The sequence below is a fragment of the Cricetulus griseus genome, chromosome 3 (assembly GCF_003668045.3).
Source record: "Cricetulus griseus strain 17A/GY chromosome 3, alternate assembly CriGri-PICRH-1.0, whole genome shotgun sequence".
In the NCBI taxonomy this organism is placed as follows: domain Eukaryota; kingdom Metazoa; phylum Chordata; class Mammalia; order Rodentia; family Cricetidae; genus Cricetulus; species Cricetulus griseus.
The window spans coordinates 47,654,938-47,667,010 of record NC_048596.1 but is presented as its reverse complement, the minus strand read 5'-3'; the positions used below and the strand labels follow the sequence as shown (position 1 = coordinate 47,667,010).

Here is a 12,073-nt window from a genome sequence, read left to right as displayed (position 1 = left end):
CTTATCCTAGATACAGGGAAAGGGCCTCAGTCCTGCCCCATATGATGTGACAGAGTTTGATGATCCCCCATGGGAGGCCTCATCCTCTCTGAGGAGTTGATGGGGTGTGGATGGGGAGGTGGGGGGAATGTGAATATGAGAGAGAGAGGGAACTAGGATTGTATGTAAAATGAGATTGTTTTTTAATTTAAATAAAAAGAAATAAAAATAATAAATAAATAAATGGCCATTATGAAAGTTTTCAAAGCACCTTTTTAAAGAAAATTACACCTCTTAATTTCTCAGAATTTCTCAGCTTGATTCAAATACCAGTTGATGATGGTTAACTATATATGAATACATTACAATATTTCAATTAGACCTCTACTCTTTTGTGTTTTTATTGCACCTTTTGAAATTTCAAGTATAAACCTGTATGGTTATAGAAATTGACTTAATCCCGCAGAAATATTAATTCATAGGAAATTTCAGAATTCTTTATCTGTGAATGTCAAATAAAACACATGTGATTTCATTTAATTATTTATCATGTTTTCACTCAAGCCTCATATTCCATCATAGAAATAAATATTCTACAAATATTATGTTCAAAAGAGCAAATGATAGATTAAATTATAACCACTGTATTGATTACTTTTCTGTCATGTGATATAATACAAATCACCAGAAGCAATTTATGGAAGAAAATTTTATTTAAGATTATGGTTTCAAAGGGATAAGTATTCATCATAACAGTAGGCATGGCAGCAAGAGGCAGGAGAGTTGGAAGGAGCTGGAGGTCAAGGGATCACATCTTCAATCACAAATATTAAGTAGAGAGAAAACTGGAAATGGGGAAAGGCTACACTCAAAAGCCTGTCCTAAGTAATGTACTTTATCTAGCAAGGCTCTACTATTTAAACCTCCTCAAGCAGGAGCACCAACTAGGACCAAGTGTTCAAACAGGTAAGCCCTTAGAAGACATTTCTCATTCAAAACATTACACTCACTAAATGCTTTTGTAGTTTCCATAGTTATCATAAGAAACAGAATCAATAGGATATGATATACAAGGACAAATAAAAGGATATGTATTGTGGGTATTGACTCATGTGATATGGAGTTTGGGAAGTACCTTGATATTCTCCCTTCAAGCTTCAGAAGAACAGAAGATGGGAGTGAATGCAATCTGAGTTCAGAAGCCTGAGAAAAGGGAGGTGACATGTGGCTGCTGTAAGTCTTGAAGATCAAAGTCGAGATAGTCAGGACTGGATCATTGGTTCTGCTGGCTAAGAGTGAGAAAAGATGAATGTTCAGGGCAAAGGGGGAGGAGGAAAGGTTAGAGGAGAAGAGGGAGAGAGGGGCATAAAATAAGAGGGGGAGAGAGGGAGGTTTGTACTTTTTTGAGCTCTAACTGGTGAGATCATGCCCAGCCACATAGATGAGAGGCTGTATTAGTTTAAAATTTAACTGCTTCTAATGCTAGACTCTTGAACTCTTACAAATATGGTCACATATACATCATTAATCCAGGCAGATGAACACATTAAATTAAGCACCACAGATAACCACATCACATATGCAGTTCCATAAGATTTACCACATTCATGTGCATATCATGGAACACCATCAGGCATTCTTTCAGTCTATGGTATTTATCTTTAAATTGCTTTATGTGTATTTGCATTGAGATGTAGTAAGAAAATACATATAATTAAGTGATACAATAGTGTTATTATTTGAAAACCCTAAGCTATCTCACATCATTCAAGTATAGAATTCTGTTTAAAATATTTTTCTAAGAGTTTTGAAGAAGTAAGGAAATTATTTCATCTACTTTAATTTGGTGTGGACATCAACTCTAATTCAGTACATGGAGGAGGTCTGAGAAGGAGATCTAAGCTAGGGACAGTGCATCTCACAAAGTTAAATTAAAATCCTAAATTTTTTGCCTTCAGCAAATGAGTACATTCTTTACCTGTAAGAATGTAGTATTGACTTTAAGAATGCATTCTTGACCTCTTTATTCCTCAGACTATAGATCAGAGGGTTCAGCATAGGAATGACCATTGTGTAAAACACAGATGTAACTTTGTCTGTGTCCATGGTATGATTAGAGCTGGGCTGTAAATACATGAAGATGACAGTCCCATAGAAAATAGACACTGCTGTGAAGTGGGAGGCACAGGTGGCCATAGCCTTGTGATGTCCTGTAGCTGAGTGCATTTTTAAGATGGTAACAAAAATTAACATGTAAGATGTCAAGATAACTATGAGAGCAAAAAGGATATTTAAACTCTCAATGTAAAGAAGAGCTAGTTCCCTAAACTTGTTATCAAAACAAGTGAGAGCCATGATTGCTGGAATATCACAGAAAAAATGATGGATCACATTGGACTTACAGAAGGAGAGAGTGAATATGTCTGCAATATGGATGGAGGCATTCATGAAACTGATGACATAAGAGCCAATTATCATCCATGTACACACACTTTTAGTCATGGTGGTGGCATAGTGTAGAGGCTTACACACTGCAGCATAGCGATCATAGGCCATTGAGGCCAACAGATAATTTTCCACAGTAGCAAAGCCTCCAAAGAAGAACATCTGAGCAGCACAGTCATTGTAGGAAATGACCTTGTCTCCTCTAAGAAGCTCAGTCATGACTGTGGGGGTGACAGCTGAGGAGTAACAGAAATCCACCAGAGAAAGATTACCAAGGAAAAAGTACATGGGAGTGTGGAGCCGAGAGTTCAAGAGAATCAGTAGGATCATCCCCAGATTCCCTACGAGGGTGATGGTATAAATGAGGAGGAAGGTGGTGAACAGTGGAAGCTGCAGTTTTGGGTCATCAGTGAGTCCCAACAAGAGGAACTGTGTCACTTCTGTCCTGTTCTCCATCACTGTCATTTTATAATCATTAGATTCTCTGTAGCAATAGGAAAAGAGGATAATGATGATTTGAAAATCCCATTAAACTTGAAAAATATAAACTATAATTTAAAAAAGTTTTTTACAGTTTTTCACACAATGTATATTGATCATATCCTTTCCCCCTTTCTCACCTCCTCCCAGATGCTTCCCACCTCTCTACCTATATCAACTTATACTTCTACATTCTATAAAAACATCATAGGATTTAGAATTAGCTTGGGTGAATCAATTACACACATGCCATGTTGAAGGACTCTTAATGGAATGCAAAATTCCAAAATTTTATGTATTTGTTAATAGATATGTAAACAAATTAATAAATTGATAACTATGACTTTTATGGATGATTCTGTATGCTATCTTTACCTTATTTCAGCAAAACATAACATTTCCTTGCCACCACCTGTCAAGAACTATTGACTCTTTGGATATATCATTTTTCTCTCACTAATATGTTTTGCTTTGTTTTTCAAGTCACAAAAATTATGAAACTAAATATGCTGACTAATTTGTATTTATACAAGCATTAAATGGGACTCTCAGTTATAAATTATGACAAGTTGTAATCCTATGTTTTTGAGATACTAGCTCTGAATTTTCTTAGGTAAAATTGAATTTAACTGAACTCACTGACTCCTTTAGCTCAAATGCAGCAACATTTTGTGGGGGTTAATAATGAACAACAAAGTAATTGATCATACAGTAATTTCATCTCATTTGACACATATTTCCTCATCTTTGGAGGTAAAAGAAAGGAAAAAACAAAATCTGGAAAATAAATTATTCCCTTTCCAATACTAGCACTGTCCAAAAAGAATTAACAAAATCTGAATTTCTTTTCAGTCTTTTACACACACACACACACACACACACACACACACACACACACACACACACACACACGTATATGCACATGTTCACATGGATACTACCCAAACCCTAAACATTCAAGTAGGTTGAAGACAAGTTTATGTAATATATATATTCTGAGTAGCCAATGTTATGGATAACTAGGGTGGGAGAATGCTGAACCTGCAGAGCAGTTCTGAACAATATTATACCATCAGATTTAACAGACTTAGAGCTAAGGTTCTTGAGAGAGATAGATGCCTATCAAATCTGGTCCAACCTAACTTCCACAAACATCTTATTTCATTCGACTTGAAGACAGCGATAATAGCTACTTTCATTTTATTTTCTATTTATTTTTTTTCATTTTATATATCAACCCCAGCTTCCTTTATTCTCTTGCTCCCACTCCACCTTCCTTTTCAACCCCCATCCAATCCTTAGAGGGGTAAGGCATCCCATGGGGAGTCAACAAAGTCTGGCATAACAAGTTGAGGCAAGACCAAACACCCCCCCCCCACACACACACCCTGATCAAGGCTGAGGTATCCCACCATAGGAATGGGTTCCAAAAAGCCAGTTCATGCACCTGGGATAAATCATGGTTCCACTGCCAGGGACCTGCCCAAAGATCAAGATACTGTCACCCACATTCAGAGGGCCTAGTTCCATCCCATGCAGGTTCTCCTGCTGTCAGTCCAGACTCCGAGCTCCCACTACCTCCTGTCAGCTGTTTCTATGCTTTTCTCAGTCATGATCTTGACCCTCTGCTTGCTCATATAATCCCTCCTACCTCTTTTCAACTGTACTCCAGGAGCTCTGCCCAGTGTTGGCTGTGGATCACTGCATCTGCTTCCATCAATTACTGGATGTAGGTTCTATGATGACAATTAGGGTAGTCACCAATCTGATTATCGGGTTCAGGTACCCTATCTAGTGTTGCTAAGAGTCTTAGCTGGGGTCATCCTTGCGGATTCCTGGGAATTTTCTAGTACAAGGTTTTTCCCTAACTCCATAATGGCTTTATCTATCAAAGTATCTTTTCATTGGTCTCCTTCTTAGCCAAATTGGTCATCTTGAACCCTCATGTTCCCATCCCCCACTCCCTCCTATCTTCCCCCAATCCAGTTACTTTCAGGTACTATTGGGATAAATAAACACACATCAAAGATAATAAATTATGGCTGTTAACCCCAGCCTATCCAGTTATTGTCAGTATGGGATGATGGTCTTTATGTTTGATTAATGAAGTTTTATGCCATATTCAGGATTCTAGCTATAGGAATTCTGGAAGCTTCTCTCCCTAACTTTCCCTTTGTTCTATACTGGGTCACTGAGATGAAATGGGTTCTCCTTTGCTCTTTAGAGCATACTTACTCCTTAGCCATGACTGTTGTCCCTATACCCTATAATTTCAGGTAATTTTATTCTGTAATTAAAAAGTTTAAACTACTGCATTTATTTTAGCTTTTTCTGAAACAGTAGGTCAAAGTATTTTGCAAATTAAAAACAGAGGTCAGCATAATTGTATATCTAGAAATAGTGCTTTTCAATTTCAGTGATGTCTCTGCTCTCTTCTCTTAGAATGACCATTACACTTTCTCCACATCATGCTTCTGCTTGAAAAAAGAGGTCACAAATTTAAAAGAGAGCAAGGGAGGTATATGGGAGGATTTAATAGAAAGGGAAGGAGAAAACCATGTGATTTTATTTTAATCTAAAAAAATAGCGTAAGTAATAAAAAGGAAAAGCAGCCTGGCTTTGGGACATCATTTTCCTTATGCAATATGAATGTCAATATATAACTTGTAGCAGACCCTTTATTGAAATGAGACCCTTTAGTGAAGATTAGTATCAGTGTTCTAGAAGTAACCTTGGCTTTAGGTATGTTTTGATTGGGGATGTTGATCACGTTTCTGGGTTCCATCCTAGTTGTCAGCATTTCCCCAAAGTCTGCTTCATCTCAGGCCTGGTGCCTTTTGCTACAGAAGGCAATGAATAGCCAGGACATTAAAAAATAAAAAAAAATTCCTTAGAAACATTTCTTGGTTGGGATAAGAGAATCCATTTTATTAAATCTCCTATTTTCTCATATTACTTTCCTGGCAAAACCAAATCACAGAGAGCAAGCTTTGACCTAGTTTATGTGTCACTTGTAACTTCACAGATTTCTTTTGGTGTCAACTACATGTTTGAGAATATTGTATTTGAATTTTTTTGTGTGTGAAATAACATTTCAAAATAACATTTATCCATTTTTCTTTTTATTTATCTTCTCACATACAATACATTCCAATTGCATCCCCCCAACTCCTCCCCATGCCCCACCCTACCTACCCTCTCTCCTAGATCCACTGCTCCTCTGTTTCCCCTCAGAAAAGGCAGGCCTCCTAGGGATAGCAACCGAACATGTCATAACAAGTTACAATAAGTCTAGGTGCAAACCCTCTTAAAACATTAGGTGTAACCCAATATTAAAATATTATTACCTTAGCTGCTTAAGGTAATAAAATAAGGCTTAGCAAATATCACAAGAGATTTATATATGAACATGTCTGTGATCATTGGAGTATGTAAGAGACTTGTTATACTTTATCAACAAGAAAACAGTATTTGAGAAATGTGATACTCTAAAATTACACAAGCTCCTTGAGGAAAAACTGTTCTAGATTCAGGCGTTGAATATGTTTCTTGAGAATCAGCAAGAGATAGAGAGAATAAGGATTGAATTGCAAGTTAAAACATAATTCATTTTTAGGAGCAATTTCACATTTCAAGACGTATCATTTCACTCTTTTGGGTATTTGTGTTTTGTAACTTCCACCAAGATGCAAATATATACAGAATGTGATAAAGTCGCCAGTTAACTTATTCTTTATCATTTTTGGGGATAGAATCACCCTGGCTAACAAATCACCAAGTCTCTCTAGTGAACACTGACATTTACAAATACTTCAGGCTCACCTTTGTTGGATCATCCACTTAGAGTGGTTTTAAAACAACTTTCTATCTTCAAGGAACTCAGAGCAGATACAGAAGCCCTCTGCTTCTACACAGGTTAAATGTTTTTGTAGTATAGATACTTACCAGATTTCTATACAAGAAAGAACATTCATCACAGAGTAGTCAGCCCAAAATCATGAAACCATCCATGGGATATTGCATAAGTACCTTCTCAACTAGTGGTCAAAGGTTCTAACATCAGTAAGGCCAGGAAAACAATCAGTAAAATCATCTTTACACTAACCAAGTTCCAAATATATCAATAATTTTTGTCTGATCTCTTGCAGGAGTCATCTATCTACTTCTTTCATATTTGTAAAATAAACATAGTAAAATCACATCTCAGATCTAATTCCCTGGTTGTGTCTATAAATGACAAATCACTGAGATATATGTCTTGGAGAGGTTATTATTTGAAGATCATTAAATGTGACTTTTATCTTTGGCTATTTACCTTAATTATGATTGAATGTGTATAGCAAATCCTCAGGTAAGAGACTACCATTCAAAGAACTAAATGATATTCAGTGAGCATAGCGGGTCCTTTCTAAATGAGATGCTGTGGAGTTAGGTTGGTAGTTCTGGGAAGAGATACGGAGGGAATTTTTTAGACTTGGAGATCTCTAGAGAGGTTCCCTCTGTGAATACCCGACTTTCTTCATTCTGCTTTCCTAGGGAAGAAACAATTATTAGTCTGTAGGGATCAAGCTGGTAACAACCTTTTACAATGTAATTCATTTTCACTGACAAATGTTAAAAATATGAATTATGTGTATTACTGTGGTGTGGTAACTGGACATGTTTCTGTATACACTGCATTGTGTAAGGTCAAAATTCATGCTAAACATGTATGTCTCCTGAAATTTTTGTCATTTCTTCATGGTGAGGACTTTCGGCCATTTTAGGTTTTCAAATATAAAGTTTGAGCAGAAATCAAACATTTTAAAAATGAACCTTGATTAGACACATATTTAAGCCAGCATCTATAATTGAGCATATCATATGAAAACTACATCAACTTAAGGTTTGGCATTAGGTTTCCAGGGACTGGGGAGATGGATCAGGCAGTAAAGTGCATGTGTCACAAGTATTATGTCCTGAGTTTGAATCACTGGCATCTCCATAAAAAAGGATGCACATATAGTGACCCACACCGGGACGATATGCAGAGGGTGAGAAACTTCATAGCACTCAGTCTAAATGAGATGGCTTCACCAAACCTCTCTGCCTCAGGGCTCAGGGATCTATGTGAAAGAGGAGGTAGGAAGACTGTCAGACCCAGAATGTCTTCCATACACAATAGAACTGATACACATATGAACTAACTCACAGAGATTGGCAGTAAATAAGGGTCTAAACAGGTTCAAGCCAGATGGAGTCCCATCTTCCAGAACTGAAGGGAAGAAGTGGACCTCGCGAGGGTCCTACTCCTAACCAAGAAGCTATTTGTGATGGATACCCACTGGAAAAGGGAAAATTAGTTTTTTTTCCTATGGATTTTCACTGGGTATATCAACTATACTCCAGGTCAAGCGCATGCTCAAGAGTAGTTTGCCAACACAAAATGAACGTGATTATTATTTTTTGTGTGTGCACTTTTTTTCAAAGAGAGGACATGAATTTGGATCAGTAGGTTGGTGAGTAGGATCTGCAAGAAGTTGGGGTAGGAAAAATGCATTGCATAAAAAACTTTTAAATTTAGAAAAACATTTTTAGTTTTTTCCAGTTTTTAATTTAATTTTATATTCCAACCACAGTTCTCCCTCCCACTTCTCCCACCCCCTCACCTCCTGCCACCCCTTTGACTCCTCCCACCCCCATTCACCTCCCCCTTAGCCTCCTTCAGTCCACTCCTCCTCACAGGTAAGTGCTCCCATGAGGAGTCAACATAGTCTGGCATAATAAGTTGAGGCAGGGGCCAGGCCTCTCTTCCGTGCAAAAAGACTGAGCATGTTATCCCACCATAGGGAATAGGCTCCAAGAAGCTAGATCATGTACTGAGTTTGTATTGTAGTCCTACTGCCTGAGTCTCTTCTGATAGTCCAAACTTCACAACTGTCTCCCACATATGGAGGGCCTAGCTTGGCTCCCTGGAATGTCCATAGTTAAGTCTAGAGTTCATGAGTTTTCACAAGCTCGGTTCAGCTGTCTCTGAAGATTTCTCCATCATGATCGTGGCCTCCCTTGCTCATATGTTCTCTCCTCCCTCTAGTTGCCTGGATTCTTGGAGCTCAGCCTGGATCTTAGTTGTGAATCTCTGTGTGTGGTTCCATCAATTACTGGATGAAGGCTCTATGATGATAGTTGGGGTATTCATCAATCTGCTTATAGGGGTAGGCCAGATCAGATATCCTGTCTACTACTGCTAGGAGTCTTAGAAAAATGATTAAGTCTCTTCCTTAAAGCATTTCAAACCTGAGATTGAAATAATATATATTCCAAATTTTAAACATGTGACTCAAAGCTTTTTAATATTTGCATATTTATTAACTTATAGCATTAATATATTATTAAGAACAATAAAATTCTTGGTAATTAATAATTATAATTGAATGTTTTATTTTGATTTATATTACTCAAATATAACTAATTTTGCTCATTCCCATATATTTTTCTATTAAAATTATCATATAAGCCTATTGATTTTATGTAATGCCTCAGCAATATGGGGGTTTATCTTAAAAACAAAGACATTTAGTTAAACATTTTATTGAGAATCCATGAATGAAGAATATTATTTGATCCAATGCATCATGATTCCCTCCTCTCCAATTCTTTCCCCATCCTCTACCACTTTTTTCCCTAAATTTAATATAAGCCCCCCCTTTAAACCAACTGATCCTACTTAGTGCTGGCTGGTATGTGTGTAAGCATATGGCTGTCTCCTTGAAATTTATGAGTACTCTTTCAAGGGTTGCATTCCTTAAAGAAACGCAGTTTTTCTCCCTGAGCAGTCATATTGCCAAAAGCTATTTAGCTATGGGTGGGATTTCATGATCACTTCCTCCATCCATGCTGAGGTTTTGGTTGTTTAATCTTGTGTATGAAGTCACATTACTATAAGTTTATATGTGTATCAGACCTGTCATATCCAGTAAATAATATTTTGCTGCAGACTTCCACTGATTCTGGCTCTTATAGTCTTTCTTCCCCCTTTTTCTGATTGCACTTGTGGTTTAGATGTAGTGTCTATGATATAGATGTTGTATCCAGAGCTAAGCATTCCACAGTCTCTCATTTTTGGAATATTGATCAGTTATGTGACCCTAAATTCATTATCATCTACTGTCAAAGAGGCTCTAATGAAGGTTGAAATATGCACCAATTTGTGGTTATAAAGATAGTATCTTAGTGGGAAGATTAGTACTTGTTCATTAAGCACAATAGTAAAATTAGGTTTCCCCCTAGAAGTTATGACCTAGCCATTCATGTTTCCTTGGCTCAGTTAGTGGTATCAGGCACAAATTATGTCTTGTAAAGTGGGATTTAGAGTCACTCATAGAAGGTAACTGGTTACTTTAATAACAGTCATATCATTATTGCCATAATGGACCTGTCTTTTCAGTCTAGCTATTATTGTAGCTTGGGATCACACCTTGGAAGACTGTTGAATACTTTTCTTCCCCCAATAGCATAAATAGCACCTTCCAGTACTATGAAAGCTAGTGAGTAGAGATGAAGCTTCTAGGTTATACCAGCTTGATTTCTCTGTCATATGATTTAAGTATGAAGTATCTATAATAATAGGATCTTACTACAAAGTTATGAAAGGTAGCCAAGAGTAATTGAAGCAGCCTGATAATGTTTAGGGCACATGTGGGAAGCCAGTGACCAACCACTGTGAAAAAATAATCTTTACATGGTGTTGCGCTTTTGTTAACCTCTGGGAGAAGGATTGTCCCCTTGTTACAGAGTAACTGCATATATATATATATATATATATATATATACATATATATATATATATATATACTTTTATATTACTTCTATAGTAGTGGTACTCATATAGCATTTTCAAAAATCTTTGGCATTATTTCTCTCCATACTTGCTTTCTGTACCATGCTATCCCATCTCTCATCTCATTTAATTCTTCCTCTTCCACTGTTTTCCTTTCTGCCTCCAGAATATTTATATTCTAGTCTCTTTCTCCTGAAATCACTACCTACAATCATGACTCCTTACTAGTTTCTAGGCAACTTCAATTTAAGTGTACATACTAAATATTCAAATACAGGATCCATATATAAAAGTGAACACTCAATATTTTGTCTTACTGGATCTTGGTTACCTAACTTATAATGTTCATTTCCAGCCCTATCATTTACCTGTGAAATTAATACTTTTATTTTTCTTTACAGGTAAAGAATTATTTTTGTTTACCTGTAAAGAACATATATATATATATATATATATATATATATATATATATGTTTTACACTTTCATTATCCATTCATCTTTTGATGAGCATCTAAGCTGTCTCCATTTCTTGATATTGAACAGAGTAGCATCAAACATGGATGAACAAGTGTCTCTGTAGTGGGTTACAGATTCTTTGGGAATATGTCAGGACAGCTATAACTGGATCACATGGTAGATTTATTTCTAGCTTTTAGAGGAACATTTATACTGATTTCCATAGTGACTATACCAGTTTTTACTTACACTAACAGTGAAAATGTATTCTCCTTTCCCCTTATTGATTTCAGCATTTATTTATTTATTTTTTTGCTTATGATCTTAGCCTTTCTGACAGGAGCAAGATGAAATCTCAAAGTAGTGTTAATTTGAATTCCCCTCCTGTTTCAGAATTTGAACATGTGAAGAACATTTGAGAGAAAATTGTGTTTCTTCTTTTGAATATTCTCTGTTTAGTTCCATGCCAAGATTTTAAGTTGAGTTATTTATTTCCTATATTGTTTTTTTTTAGATATTGTTTGTATGTTCTAGATACTAGCCATGGTCATTTATGTAACTAGTAAAGATTTTTCCCAAGGGTCTATCATGAAATAGAGACAGAGGTATGTGCAATGCATGATGCACACATGAATGTATATGTCTATATGAACATGAGATAGCGGGTGTGACTACATTTATTTAAAAAGTTCTTTAAATTTACTATTCCTTCTTGATGGCTGATTGCTTCTAACTAATTGGTTCTAGACCTCTTATTTCTAAATTACCTTCATCTTCAAGCTTCACAACTAGCTGAAAACATTAATAATTAAAAATACAGGGACTGAATAGTCAATATTTTCCATATATTTAGAAAGTAAATGAGGCTGTTTTATTGTATATTTGATGTGAAA

The 12,073-nt window shown here is 36.3% G+C and overlaps 1 protein-coding gene across 1 annotated transcript; it reads right to left on the bottom strand.

Moving 5' to 3' along the window:
- Positions 1–1,953: 1,953 nt before the first annotated feature.
- On the bottom strand, positions 1,954–2,889 carry LOC100758609 (olfactory receptor 5B2). The gene has a single exon (XM_027406830.1). It carries the CDS (start codon positions 2,887–2,889, stop codon positions 1,954–1,956), a length of 936 nt encoding a protein of 311 aa, XP_027262631.1.
- Between the last annotated feature and the right edge of the window lie 9,184 nt (positions 2,890–12,073).

Coding starts and splice junctions, on each gene's coding strand:
- LOC100758609 (XM_027406830.1), bottom strand. CDS start 2,889: ATGACAGTGATGGAGAACAGGACAGAAGTGACACAGTTCCTCTTGTTG.